The 20,849-nt window shown below is 46.8% G+C and overlaps 1 protein-coding gene across 1 annotated transcript in view; it reads left to right on the top strand.

The window, feature by feature from the left end:
- SLC9A1 (solute carrier family 9 member A1) overlaps positions 1–9,082 on the top strand; it is a 96,118-nt gene extending 87,036 nt beyond the window's left edge. The window contains exons 9-12 of the mRNA XM_056847666.1: positions 1,179–1,293; positions 1,456–1,557; positions 3,876–3,948; positions 8,707–9,082. Of these exons, the coding sequence (XP_056703644.1) occupies positions 1,179–1,293; positions 1,456–1,557; positions 3,876–3,948; positions 8,707–9,038 (622 nt within the window). The 3' untranslated portion in view covers positions 9,039–9,082. The remainder of the gene's footprint in view (positions 1–1,178; positions 1,294–1,455; positions 1,558–3,875; positions 3,949–8,706) is intronic.
- Positions 9,083–20,849: the final 11,767 nt, after the last annotated feature.

Raw genomic sequence — 20,849 nt, 5'->3', positions numbered from 1 at the left:
GGAGAGAATAGGTCTGCATCATGACTAGTATCCATTTTTACTAGTAGCCATGGATAGCCCTTTCCTCCATGAACATGTCCACTCCCCTCTTAAAGCCTTCAAAATTGGCAGCCATCACACATCCTGGGGCAGGGAGTTCCACAATTTAACTATGCATTGTGTGAAGAAATACTTCCTTTTATCTGTTTTGAATCTCCCACCCTCCAGCTTCAGCAGATGACCCCGCCTTCTAGTATTACGAGAGAGAGAGAGAAAAGATTCTCCCTGTCCACTGTCCCCATACCATGCATAATTTTATAGACCTCCATCATGTTTCCTTTTGTCCATCTGGAATCTGTTGCCCATCACCTCCTCTGGGTGCCCTTGCTTTCTAGCATTTTGGGAGAGGGAGAGAAAGTTCTCTTGGTCCACTCTCTCCACCCTGGTCATAGTCACTTAGCCACTATGCTATACACGCTGAGCACAGAGCTTGGAGCCTTGGAGCCAGGTAGGGTGCATCCGGAAACAGTGGCACACTCAACTATGAAGAATGGCAAGGCAGCTCAAACAGAGACTGGTATCACAGAGGGACACCACTGGCAGAATGTGGTGATTCTTCACACAACGCATAGTTAAACTGTGGAACTCCCTGCCCCAGGATGGCTGCCAACTTGGAAGGCTTTAAGAGGGGAGTGGACATGTTCATGAACGAGAGGGCTGTTCATGGCTACTAGTAAAAATGGATACTAGCGTGCCTATTGCATTAGGTGCTGTGGAACACAGGCAGGACAATGTTGCTGCAGTCGTCTTGTTTGTGGGCTTGCTAGAGGCACCTGGTTGGCCACTGTGTGAATGGACTGCTGGACTTGATGGGCCTTGGTCTGATCCAGCATGGCCTTTCTTATGTTCAATGTCCCCCCAAAAACTTGCATTATTTGATCGGCTTGCCAAATGCGGAGCTCTGCTTTGCAGTATCAGAAGCTTTAGAGCCGAAGCGGGAGTGACAGATGAGAGAGATCCCAAGGGCGGTGCTTGCCAACCACAGGTCCCATCTGGACCAGCGGGAATCGTCTGCCGCTCCAAGTACAAGTCCAGAAGGGTTCTTCCAACCCCCTCCGGTGACATAGGCACCCCGAGAGGGTTGGCTCTTCTCCTGCAACCCAAAGCTCTGAGTCCTTTTCGTTCTTTAAAATCCACAGGAACATCAATCCGAAAGCCTTGCCTGTGGAACGTATGCTTCCAGCACTCTCTAAAGACAAAGAGGAGGAGATCCGGAAGATCCTGCGTACCAATTTGCAGAAAACCAGGCAGAGGGTAAGTCCCTTAGCACTCGTGGTCTGGAACACCCCAGGAGGTCAGAGCAGCGTCCAGCACTCTGGCTCCTTCGTTTTCTCCACTCCCCGGGGCTCACTCTCACAACGGAAACTTACCCAGACAAATCGTGCATGGGCATTAATCTCTTGCCTTCCTGCGCAGCTACGATCGTACAACCGGCACACCTTGGTGGCAGACCCTTATGAGGAAGCGTGGAACCAGATGTTGCTGAGGAGGCAGAAGGCTCGGCAGCTGGAACAGAAGGTGCGGGGGGACGCCAATTGGGGGGGCAGACTTCCACGCTAGATCTTTCTCTTCAGCATTGATAGGGATATGACGTTCGTCAGGTTCTTTAAAAATATATATTTTTAAAAAATTTCAATTCCATATAATACAAACAAAAACAGACATTGCAAAATAATACACATGACTTTGCTTTCTTTTAAACAAATTTAACAAACAACAACCAAACAAATAACTTATCACATAGACATAACACCAACACAATTCTAACATTATGGCGTACCAACATCTACTTTACTAATAGGAACATATCAAAGAGGTTGATTATGTTAGCACATCTTTTCGTGCTCGTCATGTTTGTTTATCTCAGTTTTTCGGAATACCACCCCAACGTGGTTTGCCTGCCTACACCTATTTCTTGACAATTCTCGTCTCTCTAGAGCAGTAGTTCCCAAGGTTTTTTTGGCCATGCCCCACCTAAGCATCTCTAAAATCCCCCCGTGACATATAATTCTTAGCGGGCTTTCCCCCTCTCCATTGTCACCAGCTGACCGCTGTGTACATTCTGATTTTAACTTTAAAAATGTGTATGTCACAACATATATTTATATACTGTATATGAGGCCTCTAGAACCATAAGAACTGCAAAAAAATTCACTGTTAATAACTCATTCTTGAATTGCCCCCCTTAAAAATCAAATTGCCTCCCTGTGGGGAGTGTGCCCCACGTTGGGAACCACTGCTCTAGAGCTTTCTTTCTAGCTAGATTAATTGCTAACCCTTCTATGGTAACTCAAGGTAGATTTTTGAACCAACCTTACTCGGAATGGACTTGTTCTTGCTCGTTTGGCTCCATTGACTCACTAGCTCATGTGCTCTTGGAATGTTGTTTCTATGAGGATCTTAGATTACAATGTATCTCTCCCATTTTAATAGATAAACCCAATGCCTCTGTGTCTGATATAATGCCTTTCCTATTAAGTGATAGGAATCGCAAGGTTACACTGGCAGTGGCAAAATTTATTTCAGTCCTTATATCTCCCAGATAATAGATTTAAAACTATGTTGCTCAAGATCAATGAATCAAAGAGCTCCTAAGGGATAAAAGGAAATAGAAACATATATCTTCTTAATTACTCTATGTATAAAGTTATTACCAACTGGAGCCTCCATTTTCAGAGGCAGTATACCTCTGAATTCTGGGGTCTGTGAAGCAACAATAGGCTTTGGCCTCTCTGCCCAGTCTATAGTCCCAGAAGTATATGGTTGCCACTGTGGGAAATGGGATGCATTGGTAGGGTTGCCAACCTCCAGGTTGCAGCTGGAGATCTCCTGTTGTTACAACTGATCTCCAGCCGATAGAGATCAGTTCCCCCTGGAGAAAATGGCTGCTTTGGCAATTGGACTGTATGACATTGAAGTCCCTCCCCTCCCCAAACCCCACCCTCCTCAGATTCCACCCCAAAAACCTCCCGCTGGTGGTGAAGAGGTACCTGGCAACCCTGTGCATTGGTTTTTTTTCCCCTGTGGCCAGTGCAGTTGAGCCAGAGTATAAGAAATGGCTTTATGGCGATGTGGAGTGGGAGTCGTTTCTAGGTAAGAGCTATTGGTGGAAGGGTTGGAGGCAGCCATTTTAAAGGGGGAAGAAGGGCAAGTTTTTGTATCACAGAGGTCGTTTATGCATGGGTACTTTCACTCATGTTTGCCCCTGGTCTGTCTCGGTTGCTCCCTGGAGTTATGCATGAGTTTTCCCTCCATTAGAGATGACCTCGTGCCCAGCCCTCACAAATCCCTGGACTTCCCGTTCCTCTGTTAACCCGATTCTTCCCTCTCCCCTGAGCTCAGCCCGGGTGAAATCTCCATGCATAAGGCAAAGAGTGGGACACGCAAGCTTGGTTTCACTCGCAGCCAGTTACAAAGCAGCGTGTAAAGAGGCGGGGATTCAAATACTTCCTGCTTTCTCAGAGCTCTTTCTGAGCAGAAGAAAGGCTTTTTTAAAATGAGGTTTGAATCCCCCCCCCACTTTCAGATCACTCTATTTTTTGTTTTTTCTTAAAATGCTTTTTTATGCGGCGGTTGGATTTGGGGGGCAGAATTTTCTCTCTCAGTAAGCTCTACAAAGTAAGACAATTACAAAGCAGCATTTCAAGGGGCAGGGGCTTGATCTGAGCTTGGAGACTGCTGGTGCATAGGTTCCCAACAGGAAAGGTGTGGGTCTGTCGAGCACGAACCTCAGGTAAAACTCCCGGGCATAAACGACCAGAGAGAGCTATATGGCGGAAGAGGAATGAGGGAGATGTCATTGGGATCTTTTAAGGAACGCTCGCTTCTTTTTCCAGATAAACAACTACCTGACGGTCCCGACTCACAAAATTGATTCGCCGACTATGTCAAGGGCACGGATTGGCTCAGGTAAGGAAGGGCAGCGGCTTCCCAGTCCAGAAATTAGAAACTGATGGCCTTGCAAACTGGGGTGGGGGGGTGGAAGGGGGTTCAGAGCAAAGCCATGGGTGCTGCTGTTTGCCTTGGTAATTTGTGCCTCCATAAATACTGCGTTTATAATGTTGCTTCGTTTAACTAAAAGGTTTTTCTTCCCACCTCCCAGCAGCACTCTCGAAGCAGCTTCCACCCAACAATTAAAACTAGGAACTAGCATGACAAAGGCGATGATGAAAGTAGTTCATGTTAAAACTGAAATCACAGCAATTAAGTATTAAAAAGGTAAAGGTCCCCTGTGCAAGCACCGGGTCATTCCTGCCCCATGGGGTGACGTCACATCCCGACGTTTACGAGGCGGACTTTGTTTACGGGGTGGTTTGCCAGTGCCTTCCCCAGTCATCTTCCCTTTACCCCCAGCAAGCTGGGTACTCATTTTACCGATCTCGGAAGGATGGAAGGCTGAGTCAACCTTGAGCCGGCTACCTGAAACCAACTTCTGTTGGGATCGAACTCAGGTCGTGAGCAAAGCTTGGACTGCAGTACTGCAGCTCACCACTCTGCGCCACGGGGCTCTTAGAATTAAGTATTAGAAATGATTTAAAAATAAACCTTTCTGAACTAACAGAACAATCACAGGACCCAAATAATTGCAATAGAGAACAGATATTAACCAACCCATATTATGGCTGGGGGAGAGAAAATTAATCAGGCTAGAAGAGAGAAAGCAAAGGAATATCCAAAAGTAGCAAACTCTTCTTTTGTTAGAAAAGCTCAGAAGGTTGAACTGATCAGTAGTGAGAGTTTCATAACCGAGGTGTCACAACAGAGGAGGCCCTGCCTTTGTTCTTACCCCTCCCCACTTCAGTACGTGGGGTCACATTTTACACAACCTCAGCAGAAGATCTCCATCTGTGGTTTATTTAGGGCCCACTGTACGAGGCGCTGGGGCACAGAGGTGTGTGTCTGAATGATAAATGGGGTTGATCCTTGGCAGTCCATGGCAGAGAAAGGGTGGGTCATAACAGTGTGCCAACCTTTGGGTGCCCAGCTTTGTTTATAGGTTGGGTTTTTCTTTCTCCCTTTTGTTTTTTGCCAGCTTTTGTGTTATCCAGAACTCTTCATCACCTGGATTTTTAAGAGTGGGGGGGAGAGAAATAAGATGTCTCAGCCACAAATGTAAGGCATTATGATTGAGCACAATTTCTTCAAAACATAAAACAGGGGGTGGCTGGTGACAACCATTTAAGCAGTAAGACCAAATTATATTTTTTTATTATTTCTTTCAAAAAATATGTGCTACCTCTGGATGCTCAGAACATCCACACAGGCCATTTCTGGGCCTCAAATGTGTGTTTACATTACTCAAGTCGTGTAGGTTTCTTGATCCTCTCCACGACTGATGCTTGAAGCAAAAACCAGCTGAGGAATGTGGAGCCAAAGGGAGCATAGATAAGGCAGCGGAGAGGGCTTGAAAATGGTCAAAAGGCCTTCAGCCCCTGCTAGGTCAATCCATACCACTGTGCCCCAAGTAAGCGGAGAAGTGAAAACAGTGTGCTGTCTAAGTGGCGTCTGCAGAACAGATAAATCAGATGACTCTTGGAAGAGGGGGCTGTGGCTCAGTGGTAGAGCATCTGCTTGGCATTCAGAAGGTCCCAGGTTCAATCCCCTGCATCTCCAGTTAAAGGGACTAGGCGAGTAGGTGATGTGAAAGACCTCTGCCTAAGACCCTGGAGAGCCGCTGCCGGTCTGAGTAGACAATACTGATTTCGATGGACTGAGGGTCTGATTTCAGTAGAAGGCAGCTTCATGTGTGAGAAAACGAAGTCACAGTTGCTAGCCTATCAAGACTGGATGAATGCTTTCTCCTCATACTAAACACAGCACTTGGGGTGTCTATATGGGTGAGTTCCATAACCTAAGGATCAGCATGCCCAAACAGGTCTATGTAAAGAGTTGTTCTCCTGTTAGTTTTCCTTTGTCCTTCTTTCTTTCTTTATCAGACCCATGCCTATAAGTAGGACTGCAGCTTCTCGTCCTCAGCAGGTAATGGAACCCAAGCTGTCCCGTCCCTGCTGTGATCCATACGAGCCCGCTCCTTTTTCCTGAGTCAATAGTGAAACCTTCCCCGCTTAGCTTCCTGTACCCACGAGATTCCATTTCTGGCCCCCTCCCCAGCCCTTCCGTTTTGTGGTCCCTGTTGGGTTGTGTGTCCTGTTTTACTGACCTTCGCCAGTTCCCCGGCTGTGCGCTGAGGCATGCCGTGGGAAAATTAAAATGACTTTTCGAGTGGCCAGGCACGAGGTTGCCTGGTGAGTCTCTCCATGATTTACTGCTCTGAGTTTTACTCCTCTCAGCCTGCTTCCTCAAAGGGGCAGGGTAGGAGATTATTCTACTGCGTCTTTGCATCAAGTGCGGTTGTATCATTCAGTCATTCCAAATGCCAAAAAGTGATTGAATCGCCTGCCCCGGAGCTCGGTCTCCTGAAGAAATGTTGAGGTATTGAGATCGGGGGGAGAGCACTCGGTTACACTGGAAGGGAGAGGAGAAACTGCCACATAGGAATTGTTTTGTTTTATTTATTTATTTGTGCATCTCTCAAAGGCTGGTAATTCCAGGACAGGGTCTCTAGCCCCTTGAATGTTGGTAAAGTTAAGTCTAGGTTTGTCTATCTAGTATGTTTCTATTCTGCCCTTTTCCCCGAGGAGCTCAGGGTGGCTTATCTCTCCCCCATGATTTCTTTCTCCACAACCCTGCAAGATAGGTTAGGCTAACAGAACGCGACTGCTCCAAGGTCACCTGGCATGCTACATGGTACGGTGGGGATTTGAACCCAGATCTTCTGGATCCTAGTTCAACAAGTTAACTGCGACACTTCCCTGGTCCAGTCAATGCCTGAACGGGCATTGCCCTAGGAACTCTATTTCTTCATTCATTCATTCATTCATTCATTCATTCATTCATAAACCTTTAATGGCATATAAGCTCTATTTTAGTTTTGTTAGGTAGTGTGACTTTTTAGATTCAAAGCAATAATGTACATACTCACAGTGATAATAGTAGGGATTACTAGTGGTTGGAGTAGGAGTAGGGAGGACTCCACTCTGACTGTCCCTGATGGACCTTGGACCTGTCACTCTCTCTGTCTTGCCTACCTCACAGGGATATTGTGAGGATAAATGAAGAGAGGAGATCCACAAGGGTGGAGGGAAGGGAAGGATAAAAATGTGACTGGTGGGATTTTTGAAAGTTTATTTATTTATTTACATTGTTTATTTACCGTATTTGTAGTTCGCCTTTCTCACTTGGACTCAAGGCGGATTGCAATGAGTGACAATCGACTATGAGACATTCAGTAGACAAGGCAATAGGATTAGGGCTGTAGAACTAACCAGAAGTCCAAAAACAGAACTGAGGCAAAGCACCTATTAACATCACACATTAAATCGTGCAAAATCCCACAGAAGAATCCTAGTTTCAACAAGCTATACATAGCAGTATAGACCAGAGTCCCTAATAATTTTTCCAAGTAACTTTGTGAATCATTTAGTACAGTGCAAGTCCGTTTAAAAGTTTTTTTAAAAAAACGATAGGTGAGCATCACCTTGAATTCTATGATGGCAGGATACACATGGAGAAAAAATCAGGAAATGAAATAAATAATTTCTGACTCTTAAGTCTTTGGATAACAATAACCTAAAAGATTGATGGCGTAATGAATTAGGTCCAAGTAATTTAGTTCTCTTCCAAGATTTTAAAACTGCTGGATGAGCCTGGGCCCTAGGAGAAGGCAATCCTTCTTCCGCTCTCATCAGGGCCGCTGGAGACCCTCTAGGAAGAGCTAAAATGCGCCATAGAAATTGGTTTTGGATTATTTCAAGGCTTAATAAATTATCCTCATTCCAGCCCCACACTTCAGCTCCATCAAGGAGATGAGGGTTGACCTTACTTTGGAACAGTTTCAAAGCTAGATTGATTAAATGCCCACCTTTTGAGTAGTAAAAACTCAAAGTAGACCCACACTATCCTTAATGCCAAGGATTTCACTGTGTCCACCAAGAGCAAACATTTTCAGCTTGGTGTAGTGGTTGAGAAGCGGTGGTTTGGAGCGGTGGACTCTAATCTGGAGAACCAGGTTTGTTTCCCCACTCCTCCACATGAGCGGGGGGACTCTAATCTGGTGAACCGGGCTGGTTTCCCCACTCGTATACACAAAGCCAGCTGGGCGACCTTGAGCTAGTCACACTCTCTCAGCCCCACCTCACGGGGTGTCTGTTGTGGGGAGAGGAAGGGAAGGCGATCGTAAGATAAAAAGAAGAGTTGGTTTTTATATGCCGACTTTCTGCACCGCTTAAGGGAGAATCAAACCGGCTTAAACAATCGCTTTCCCTTCCCCTCCCCACAACAGACACTCTCTGAGGTAGGTGAGGCTGAGAGAGTGTGACTGGCCCACGGTCACCCATCTGGCTTCGTGGGTAGGAGTGGGGAAACAAATCCAGTTCACCAGATTAGCCCCCGCCGCTCATGTGGAGGAGGGGAATCAAATCCGGTTCTCCAGATCACTGCTCCAAACCACCGCTCTTATCCACTACACCACGCTGGATCCCTTCTTCTCCTTCTCCTCCTTCTTCCGATGAGCCCTGCCTCCAAGGTCAGCTCTGTGGTGTTTGGGGTGAGGCTGGCCTTGATGCGTATCTCCTTCAGCCTGCCTTGTCGTTTCCTTTCCTCTTCCAGACCCCCTGGCGTACGACCCCAAGCCCGACTCGGAGAACCTCCCCATCATCACCATCGACCCCGCCTCGCCACAGTCGCCCGAGTCTGTCGACTTGGTGAACGAGGAGGCCGTGAAAGGGATGACCCGCCTCCCGCCGTCCCCGGAGGAGGACGAGGACGAGGAAGGGCTGGTGATGCGGACCAAGGAGCCTTCCTCGCCGGGCACGGACGACGTGTTCACCCCGGGGGCCAGCGACAGCCCCAGCAACCAGCGGATGATGCGATGCCTGAGTGACCCTGGGCCCAGGCCGGACCCTGAAGAAGGAGACCCCTTCATCCCACAAGGGAAGTGAGGGCTAGGTGCGCTACTAGATCCAGCCTGAAGGGGGAGCTTCCTGCACATATTTATACAGGCTCTCCCCTTTCCTCTGTCCCGTTCCTTCCCCTCCCCTTTCGCTCTTCGTTTTGGAGGCTGCCCTTCTTTGTTGGGAGGTTCGGAACACGTCCGGCCAGCTGAGCACCTTTGCTGAGAAAGCAATAGTCGTAGCGGCCAGCAACATTCCTTCTCCTGGGGGAAAAAGGCCAGTCCTCCCCCTTTCCGGGTCAGGGCTGTGCTTTGCCCCATGGCCTTGTCCCTTCCCCACAGAGCCAAGAGGTGGCTTTCCTTTGGGCCCCTGAAACCTCCGTTTGCACTTCAGAACGCCCCTTTGTTCCCTCCCAGACACACCAGAGAAGCCCAGGAGATGCTGGTTCAGCTTGAGAGCCAGCGTGCCGTAGTGGTTAAGAGCGGTGATTTGGAGCAGTGGACTCTGATCTGGAGAACCGGGTTTGATTCCCCACTCCTCCACATGAGTGGCAGACACTAATCTGGTGAACTGGGTTGGTTTCCCCACTCCTCCACATGAAGCCAGCTGGTTGACCTTGGGCTAATCACAGTTCTCTTAGAGCTCTCTCAGCCCCACCTACCTCACAAGGTGTCGTGGGGAGGGGAGGGGAAGGTGATTGTAAGCTGGTTTGATTCCGCCTTAAGTGGGTAGAGAAAGTCGGCATATAAAAACCAACTCTTCTTCTTATGTCTGAAGCAGCATTGCCCGGAGGTCAAAGGTGTGTCATATCTGTCAGCTGCCCCTTGGCATCCTCATGAAAATGTGTCTGACACTAAAGGGGAAGCTGGTCTGGGGCTGGTGCCTTGTGGAGTTCTGAGGGAGCCTCTGTTTCACAGGCTAATATCCTCGATCCTCTGGCTATAACAGATCTCCCGCTCTTCTGCTAAATGATATCCTTGAAACCTCTGAGCCAAAGTTTGAAAGCAAGCCAGCTGATCGTTGGAGGACTACTGGTTCAGAGAGATGTTTTGGGCTTATGGCGTCTCAACTTTTCCCGGTGCCTCCATTCCCTACCAAGCCAAATGTCACCTTTTCTGACAATTCGGGTTTTCAGTGTGGTGTAGTGGTTAAGAGCAGTAGTTTGGAGCAGTGGACTCTAATCTGGAGAACCGGGTTTGATTCCCCACTCCTCCACGTGAGCTGCGGATGCTGATCTGGTGAACCAGGTTGGTTTCCCCACTCCTACACATGAAGCCGGCTGGGTGACCTTGGACTAGTCACAGCTCTTTTAGAGCTCTCTCAGCCCCACCTACCTCACAGGGGGTTGTGGGGAGGGGAGGGGAGGGGAGGGGAAGGTGATTGTAAGCCGATTTGATTCTCCCTTAAGTGGCAGAGAAAGTCGGCATAGAAAAACCAATTCTTCTTCTTTCTTCTTTCTTTTTCTTTCTTCTTTTTCTTTCTTTCTTCTTACTTCTTCTTACTTTCATCTTCTTCGTTCTTCTTCGTCTCGGGGATGATTAGGTAATGGCTGAGGCCCTAAGCTTTAAGGTGTTCTGGAGAGAAACCCAATTCCACTGAGCCATAGAGAAGTTCCTTTTGCTTTTTAATCCTCCATACTTGACACTCGCCTGGATTTTTTTTTGTTTGTTTGTTTCGTTCATTTCACAAGTGAAATTGAGCCGTTTGCTCCCACAAAGGCTGCTCTGGGCATAAAGGACTGACCTTGCACCAGCTTCAGATGAGGCTGTGGTAAGTTGCCTGTCCTCTGTGCTTAGGGTTGCCAACCTCCTGGTAGGGCCTGGAGATCTCCCGCTTTTACAACTGATCTCTAGACTACAGAGATCGGTTCCCCTGGAAAAAACAGTTGCTTGGGAGGGCAGACTCTGTGGCATTGTACCATGCTGAGATCCCTCCCCCAGCCCCACCCTCTCCAGGCTCCACTCTCCAAAATCTCCAGGTATTTTCCAACACAAACCTGGCAACCCTATCTGCGCCCCCAGGCTTGTCCGGATTCATCTGGCTATTCTCACAAGCCAACCCCACCTGTCTGAATGTGCACAAGAAACATTCTCTCTGCTGATTTGCTTCTACACGCCTCTCCCCACCCACCCCACCCCGGATTTTGTCCACTTTCTCCTGTAAGGATCTGATTATTTTTTTAAAAAAAATACATATACATAGAGCATTTTGTTGACCAAAGATTTAATATATATATATATATATATATATAGAATTAATGGGATGGGGTGAGGGTTTTTTTTTTTTTCCTTTGTTTTAAAAACGGTATATATTTCTTAAAATGGTGACTCAAATTATTCCACGGGGGGAATTAAAGTCTGTGATGGGGAAAAAAACACACACACACATACAGCTTACTCCGCCTGCACCATTCTGGGTAGAAAAATTACTTGAGCATGTGCATACACACCATAGGGAAAAGGGATTCAGTTGTTATTTTGCTGCCTAGAAATTGAAAGCATGATATGGCAGGACTGCGGGGCTGACTTTACCTTGAGTAACAGCTGGGGCAGAGAAGGCAGAGGCCTTTCTGGTATTCCCCATTCCCACAGACACTCCTGTCCCACAACAGCCCACTAGCAATTGACTTTGGACCAATGGTTCTGCCTGCCTGGCCCTGCTCTCCTGCCGTTCTCGTTTCTCCATCACACACTCCTACACTGGGCATTGCCCTTCTGTGTGTGACACTAGGGAGCCAGCATGGTGTAGTGCTTAAGAGCGGTGGTTTGGAGCGGTGGACTCTGATCTGGAGAACCAGATTTGATTCCCCACTCCTCCACATGAAACCAGCTGGATGACCTTGGGCTAGTCACAGCTCTCTTCAAGCTCTCTCAGTCTCGCCTACCTCACAGGGTGTCTGTTGTAGGGAGGGGAAGGGAAGGTGATTGTAAGCCAGTTTGATTCTTCCTTAAGTGGGAGAGAAAGTCGGCATATAAAAACCAACTCTTCTTCTTCTTCTCCCGGCTCTTTTCCTCTGGCCTTTCAAAATTCCCTTCTTTCCTTCGCCCACCACCCTGCGCTTCTGAGAGCACCGCATCGTTATCCTGGCCTATGAACCTTTTTCTCTCTTCCCACCATCTTAAGGTGGAGGACCCCCCCCTTTCCATGTTTTCTCAAGAGCCCCTATTTGTCAATTCACCATTCTGTTCCAGTATGGACTTTGCAAGTACTAGCAAGGCTTGAGTTTGTGGTGATTTTGCAGAGCTTGACAATATGCAGATACACACACACACACACACACACACACATATGTATGGGAAGAAGCATTAATTCATGCCATGTCCTCTACCAGCAGTTTGAAGTGAGGCAACCATGAACAGCGTTGGGAGCATGGGTTCATCAGCCCTTAGCCCAAATGTTACTGGCGGTGTGTTGCGAGGATTCCCTGGTGCTAGCACCTAAAGGGACGGAGAGAGAGACGGCGAAAACGCATGGTCGCTTTAGCCTCCTTTATTCCCTGTTTCAGCCAGGATTCAGCCAGGATCGAACGCATGCGTTTTCGCCGAACTGCGTTTGATCCTGGCTGAATCCTGGCTGAAACGGAATAAAGGAGGCTAAAGCGACCGTGCGTTTTCGCCCAGAGAGAGAGGCTAGGATGAGATCAAAAAATTTCTATACAGACACACACGCACTCCCCGTCTAAAGCACGGACTCTCCAAAAGGATGGAACCCCTAGTTCTAGCTAGTTCTAGCTGCCTTTTGACCCTGGCTGCTGCCCTACACTGGAACAGACCACGAATGGGTCTAGTTATTCTGAATCAGTGCTTTTTGGGGTTGATGTTAAGGAAGGGTATGCGCACACACCTGCGTGTGCGTATCAGTGGCAAGCCGGAAAGAGGCTGTGTCTATTTTCATATCGATTCTGCACTTTAGACAACAGTCAACGGCTGTTGTGAGTCCAGTGATTAGAAAAATCATTTTGGAGATGGCACTCTCCATAGAGGTGTTTTGGTGCCTGCTGAATCCCCCCCGGGTAGCTCTTAGCCCCCCCTCCCCCTGCCCCACTGAAGGGGGCGTTTCCTTTCTCTGCCCCTGTGCGCCGTGCCTTTTTTTAGCCATACAGTGTCTGCCTGCGCAAAATGGTGTCGTGATTTGCCGCTCTGTACATCTGGCAGCTCTGGGATCCCTGGCTTGGAAAGGCCAGGCTTCGCTCACCAGTGGCTCTGTGCGTGCCTCTTTATTCTTCCATCCAAATCGTGACTCTCCTCCCTCCCCCCCACCCCCCCAGCACATGCACCCCGCCACAGGGGAAGAGCTGCAAGCAGCACAGGTAAGACCGGGGAGGCAGCAGCTCCAGTTGCGGGGTATGCCAACGCAACTCTGCACGCTCTCTGTTCAAACTCGGAGCCTTTCTGTGGCTCTCTGCTTCTGGCTGAGCGGAGGTAGTCTGTATATGCTTTTCATGTACGATGCTCTGTCTCCGGCAGGAGCACTTAAAGCAATGGGAAAACTATTGTATAAAAAAATATGTGTAAAGAGAGTCTTTTTACATACAAATTCTAATAAATGAATGTTTTAATTTTTAATGGCTTGTGGTAGTTTTCTCCCCCCTTCCCCTGTATCCTACCCCCTTGCCTCTCATTTTAACAGTATACCCCCACGCCTGACATGGGAGGGGCTGTGGCTCAGTTTGCAGAGCATCTGCTTGGCATGCAGAAGGTCCCAGGTTCAATCCCCGGCATCTCCAGTTAAAGGGACTAGGCAAGGAGGTGATGTGAAAGATCCCTCCCTGAGACCCTGGAGAGCCGCTGCCGGTCTGAGTAGACAATACTGACTTTGAAGGGACCGAGGGCCTGATTCAGTATAAGGCAGCTTCATGTGTGTTCATGTGTGTATTCCAGCAACATTGCTTTAACATAAGCCTTTGGGTTGTTTTCTTTTTCAGACTAAAAGGCTGTTTTTCTCTTTTTTTTACTTTACATCATTTTGAGATCATTTCCTCACTGAAATACTAAAAGAAATGGTATCACATTGAAACCAACAGATAATTTTTTTAGATCTCTTCTTGCCACCGGAAAGCAGCCATCGAAAAGGGCTGGCAGCCTTCACTGGGGAGGCTCTTCCACTAGCTAGGGGCCACTGCTGAAAAGCCCTGCTTCGTAAACTGGTAAATTTAACTTCATGCATAATAAGAATTGAGAACGAAAATTTCCCCAATCACTTAAGGGGACAAGAAAACCCATTACTTCCCATGGCGTGCATGTTTTGTCTGTTCTACCCAGTTAGTTTCTGCTCAGACTGGTTTTGTAGCTGTCTGTTGAGCTTCTGGAAAAATCTTAAAATGGCTCAACTGTATGCAGTTCTGGTGCATCATATATGTGTGTGGCTATTACAAGCAACTATTGGGCAGTGCCTGTGACGTCACTATTAACATATTTTCCCTCAGATATATTTGGCAAAGTGTTTATGTATCAGTGTGTGTATTCACCATTATGTCTATTTTGACAGAAGGAAAGGAAATGAACACAATCTGCTCCCATTTTAACATATTGTTTCATCTTAGCACCTTCTAAGAACAATTTCTTCTGCAGAAGTTGACTAGAGCAGAAGGTGCTGGAAATCTGGTGTGGTCAATTTTAGCAGTCCTCTCATGGGTTTATTTATTCATTTCTAACCTACCTTTATCCCTGAGGGGACCCAAAGCAGCTTTCAGCCTTCTCCTCTCCTCCATTTTATCCTCACAATAACCCTGTGAGATAGGTTAGGCTTAGAGTGTATGACTGGCCAAAGTTCACCCAGTTAACTTCCATGGCAAACTGGAGAGAGTGGACAGGGAGAAGCTTTTCTCCCTCTCATAGCACCAGAACGCGGGGTCATCTGCTGAAGCTGGAGGATGAGAGATTCAAAACAGATAAAAGGAAGTATTTCTTCACACAACACATAGTTAAATTGTGGAACTCCCTGCCCCAGGATGTGGTGATGGCTGCCAACTTGGAAGGCTTTAAGAGGAGAGTGGGCATGTTCATGGAGGAGAGGGGTATTCATGGCTACTAGTCAAAATGGCGACTAGTCATGATGCAGACCTATTCTCTCCAGGATCAGAGGAGCATGCCGAATATATTAGGTGCTGTGGAACACAGGCAGGACAATTCTGCTGCAGTCGTCTTGTTTGTGGGCTTCCTAGAGGCCCCTGGTTGGCCACTGTGTGAACAGACTGCTGGACTTGATGGGCCTTGGTCTGATCCAGCATGGCTTTTCTTATGTTCTTATGGGTTCCTGACCTGGGTCTCCCGGATCGTAGTCCGACACGAACCGCTACACACGCTGAGTATGAGGTCAGCAGAAGTGCCTGAGAAAAAAGGAGGCGCAAATACAGGTAGCTCTTTATTTGACTTATACCCAACTCATCCTCCAAGACGCAGCTTACAAATGGGTTTGGAGGATCTCCCAGCCAGGCAGCTGACAGATGCAGATGTGCTTAGTTTCAGCATCTCTGACCTATTTATCCATCTATCATTGCTACTGCCTCAGTAACAATGTGTGTGTGGTGGGGGGGGGAGGGGGAGAAATGATTTTAATTTCCCCTGTGGGACTATTCATCTGTAAACATTCACATCTGTAAGTACCACACTAACAGCCACAGTGGGGTGTAGTGATTAGTGTCTGGTTCGAATTCGCACCCTGCCATGGAAGGTTGCTGGGGGACTTTTGGACTCACAAGGGTGGTGGTTGGTTGGGAGGATAAAATGGAGATGGGGAGAATGGTGTAGTTAGCCACTTCTAGTCGTGTTGGGGAGAAAAGCAGGGCACAAATAAATACATACCCAAAACATAAAACTACTATAATCCACTCACTTGCCATAAATGACATGACCAGTAGGTGGTGCTCTTCCCCCAAATGAGTATACCAGGAAGCGCAGATTGATGGCCCGCCAACCCAATACACATTTTATTTTTGCGGTCAAGTCACATCTGACTTACAGCGACCCCTGTTGGGGTTTTCAAGGCAACAGACATTCAGAGGTGCTTTGCCATTGCCTGCCTCCACGTCATGACCCTCCTATTTCTTGGAGGTCCCCCCTCCAAATATTTGCCAGGGTCGACCCTGCTTAGCCTCAGAGATCTGACAAGATCAGGCTAGCCTGAGCTGTCCGGGTTAGGGCGTCAGTACACATAAGACTGCTGCCAAATGCAGATGATTTTTTACCTAAGCGGTGAGCGGTGCCTCACTTCCAACTTTCCCTGGTGAATTGAACTGGACACCTTAATGCAACAGTTCCATTCCCTTTATGACTGCATACATTTTGGATGGTGTGAGCTCTAGCCCTGCGGCAAACCCATAAACAGATTCCAGCAGACGGCAAGTCCACGAAAGCAGTTTTATTGATTAGACTCGAAGGTTACAAAAGCCATATTCAGAAGGACACTAGTAAGGGGCTAAGGCAAGGCACATGGCATATATGGAAAAGCAAAAGGAGATAACCAGTAACCCAGGCAACCCCCCTCCCAGAGGCAGGAAGGAGTACTTGGCAATTCCCACACTAAAGGAATCTATGAAGGACTCTATGAAGTCTAAACACGGGGCACGGACTGGCCTTGGAGAGAACTGCAAAACAACACCTGGGAGCACAACCATGAACTGTCTTCATGGCCTGCTCCTGACCTTCTGCCCCCCTAAAGACCCCCCTTCACCCTTCCACCGAGGGTTTGCACCAGGCGGGGGGCGGAGACGTCACGGGCATGCACCCATTCATCTTGGGCGGGACCAAAATGTTTCCAGCAAACCAGGTATTGAAGGGCACCATAGCGAAAGCAGAAATCCAGTTTCTTAGCCACTTCAAAATGTTCTCCCCACCACCACCATTTCAGGCACTTCGGGAATCCTATTGATTTATGAGCTATTAATAGCCACCTTCAGGAGCAGGCCATGAAGACAGTTCATGGCCTGCTCCTGACAGGTGGCTATTAATAGCTCATAAATCAATAGGATCCTTCTCCTTTGAATTCTGTGATAGTGGTGTGGACTTTGCTACTACACTATTGAGTCTCCCCAGTTAACCATTCATCATGCAGAAAAGAAGGTCATCTTGTTTTGGTTTCAAATCTGCCCTTGGAAAACCTGTGATCAAATTAATTAATGAAATATTTTCAGTGCAATCCTATGCAGATTTACTCCAGTTTAAGCCCACTGAAATCAACAGGAGTAACTTTGCATAGCATTGCAGTGTTAACATACTGAAAGGAGATCTAAACAAGGAAAGGGGGACCACAATGAAACTAGCAGTAGAAATCCAAGTTAACCAACAACTGGGAAAGGTTGCAAAGGAACACTGGGGCCGTTTATGCTTGGCAATTAGCAGCGCATTCCAGGCTGAAGTGCCCCGCATATTTTTTTTATTTCTTCACGCTGAACCGTCATTCCAGCCGTCACTGTGAAGCCGCTACATACCTGCTTCGCATTTCTTAAGAGCCCCCTTAACGCGACCTTTTGTATTTGCTCCACCCCCACATTGAAGCATCTACTAAAGGAACCATGAAAAATCGCAGCCTGGGCTTAGCTATGCAAACGACCATTGCTAATGGCTATGCAAACGAAGGAACAAAGAAGCAGGCGAGTGGGGGGTGGAATTTGTTTGACTTCCTCCTCTTGCATCGGGTCCGTGAATAATCATTTTAAAGGGCGGATTTTAAAAAGCAGCTTTGAGCGAGCATCATTATCGACCCTGCATAAATGGACAGAGAGTTAAAGATGTCATTTGATAGATCTCTGTGCAGCCATCAAGATAGGTGCCAGCACACAGCAGGCCCTGGTGCATATCTGCCTTGATCGTTCTTTAGCACAGGCAGCAACACAAAACCAGGCAATCCTGTAAGATCTTAAAAGGATAGGGAGGAGTCTGTTGCTTTGGCACTATGATATGGAGGATGTGGATCTATAGCATAGCTACAGAAGAGAAGATGATCAGCAATTCTCTTTGATATCCAATAAGTTTAATTTTTCTTCTAATGGTTTAGTACTGAGTATTTGATAGAGGTGTGAAAATCTTAGGACTCTATTAATCAAATAATTCAATGCATATTGCACTGAATGATTTGTTCAGCCAGTTAGAAGGGCTTTTAAAGACTTAGGAACTGTATGTTTTAGCATAGCATGTATATGTCTGATGGGAAATCTTAACTGTCTTGTTGGGAAGATCCTACATTGTAATGGAACTGCCACTGTTTTCTTAGCTGCATGGGATTTTTGTGCCGGGAGCACAAGATTTGAACCGCTGGATGCTAGGCAACAGCAAGGACCATAATTTTAGTGTTGCCCTTATCTGCTTATGGCACTCCAGCTATGGGTCTGGGATGTGCAGTAATGACTATTGAGGCACAGTAATGCACGACCCATAACTACCCAGCCAGCCCCTCTTCCAAAGGCTGCCACTGCACCAATGCGAAACAACGGCTTTCAATCCTGCTTGTGTGGAACAGCAAACAAATCTGAAAAGAGGAGCTGGACTCAATCAAAACAGCATTTGTGGCAAAGTCAGTATCAATCATGCTCTTTTTTTGGAAAGTTTCCAGCCTCCTAGAGAAGCAGAGCTGTGCCTTATCGGTGTGAAACGCTTCCTTCGTGTTGACTCTTGTGATAAAGGCCCAGGTCCTAGGAGGATAAAAACTGTGTAACCTACCAAGCCTTTGGGGGGGAGATTTTTTAACAGGACGATCGTCTGACTTGATATACGGCAACTTGATGTGGTCAACAAGAAGACCTTAAGCAGATAGCATCCCCTGTGGTACGGAGCTGTTTTGTGCAAGAGCCAGTGTCCTCCCAATTCTTAATTCCTCTCTGCAGGGCAGGACCGGCTTATCGGGTTCTCTTCTCATTTCCTTCGGCAGCTTTGAGGATGTTCTTTCTCTGCAGGGTGTTTTGGTGTCCTGGTACCTGTTCCTTCTCTTCCCTGCTGCCCCACCTTCCCTTTGAGCCAGTGTGGTGTAGTGGTTAAGAGTGGCGGTTTGGAGCGGTGGACTCTGATCTGGAGAACCGGGTTTGATTCCCCACTCCGCCACGTGAGCGGTGGAGGCTAATCTGGTGAACTGGATTTGTTTCCCCACGCCTACACATGAAGCCAGCTGGGTGACCTTGGGCTAGTCACAGCTCTCTCAGCCCCACCTACCTCACAGGGTGTCTGTTGTGGGGAGGGGAAGGGAATTGTAAGCCGGTTTGATTCTTCTTTAAGTGGTACAGGAAGTCAGCATATAAAAACCAACTCTTCTTCTCCTTCTCTCACTCGCTCTCCAGTGGGACAGAGAAGACGTGTCCTGGAATCCAGAGCAGAGCCATAAATTGGTGGCTGCTTGTACTGGTTGTGAATGGCAGTTTGGCTGGGTGGCATCTTCCTAGCAAAGCTGGAAGGCCCTTTGCCAAAGAAGGAAGTAAAGAAAAAAATATCTTATGTACAACCAGGCCAAGACCTCCTAATAGCTTCATATCCAGCACTGCAGCACCCCACCCAGTGTAAGAATGGACTTACACTGTCTGGGAGGCTGCTGTTTTCTTGTTTCGGAGACATTTGTTAATTAAGTCATCAGCACCTCTCTAGGGTGGCTCTCCCCTTCACCCCCATGGCTGGGAAGCACAGCAAGAGCCGTTTTTGCACCCCTGCTCAGCGCCAAGGCTGAGGCTGCCGGTGAGATTACAAAAAAACCTGAACTCTACCTACAAATAGTTTTATTTGTATGCAGCTTCAGCTGCTAGAATTGTATATGCCAAATACTGGAAATCTAATATAATTCCTGATATTGAAGAGTAGAAGTACAGACTTTCTGATTTTGCTTTGATGGCTAAACTAACGCAACTGATTAACATGAAATCGATAGGTGAATTTGCGTTGAGATGGCAGCCCTTCTACGATTACCATTTTAGTGGCAAATAAACCACTTCATAAGGTTAAATGTTAGTTACAAGAGAATAGACAGATGCATTTAAGAAATAAATATGTATAAGATGTTTAATAGAAGACTTGAATTTAGTTTTCCTTAAGTTTAGTTTAAGTGGATTAAACATATTTTTACTTATTTTAGAGAATCTTGAGACAGAGTAATATTTTGAATGATACAACACTTGGTAATATTTTCTCTTTTTTAATCCTTTAAATTTAAATCATGTGGAATCTCAGAGACCGATGTATTTTTTATCTTATTCTTACCCTTCCCTTTTTTTCTTTCTGTACCCCCCCCTATAAAAAAAACCTGTGGTGTAATGCAACCTTGCATGATTCTCTTCCCGATTGCACGCCACCACGTTTTGGGAAGATGTATTTCTTTGTGATATTTCTGAGCCTCTTCTCTGCAGAAACACTTACATCTTCCGGTTCCATCAACTCATTAGCTCATGTGCTGTTGGAATGTCATTTCTATGAGGATCTTAGATTACGATACATCTCTCCTCTTCTAACAGACAAATCTAATGCCTCCATGTCTGATATAATGCCTTTTTTATTAAGTGATAGGGATCCCAAGGCTACACTGGCAGTGCCAAAATTTATTTCTGTCCTTATATCCGTCAAATTATAGATTTAAAACTATGCTGCTCAAGATCAATGGATCAAAGAGCTTCTAAGGGATAAAGGAAAGGAAAGAAACACGTACATCAAAATAAATCCTGTAAAAAAAAATGTCATCAAACATTAAAATCAACATCAGTTAAAACAATAAAGCAGCAGAAACAAAAAATAGTAGCATAAAAACAAAATGAGAAACTTCGGTCGGCAGTTAAAAAACTAAAGGATAAAGGCGGCACAAAAATGCAAAATAAAAAAATTAAATAGGCAGGCAAGGGATGCAAAATGAACTCCAGAACCGACACACGTGAAGCTCTCTAACCTGGCTCGC

Source organism: Euleptes europaea, chromosome 3 (assembly GCF_029931775.1).
Source record: "Euleptes europaea isolate rEulEur1 chromosome 3, rEulEur1.hap1, whole genome shotgun sequence".
In the NCBI taxonomy this organism is placed as follows: Eukaryota; Metazoa; Chordata; class Lepidosauria; order Squamata; family Sphaerodactylidae; genus Euleptes; species Euleptes europaea.
The sequence above is the reverse complement of the archived record's forward strand: the minus strand, read 5'-3'. Positions and strand labels throughout refer to the sequence as shown.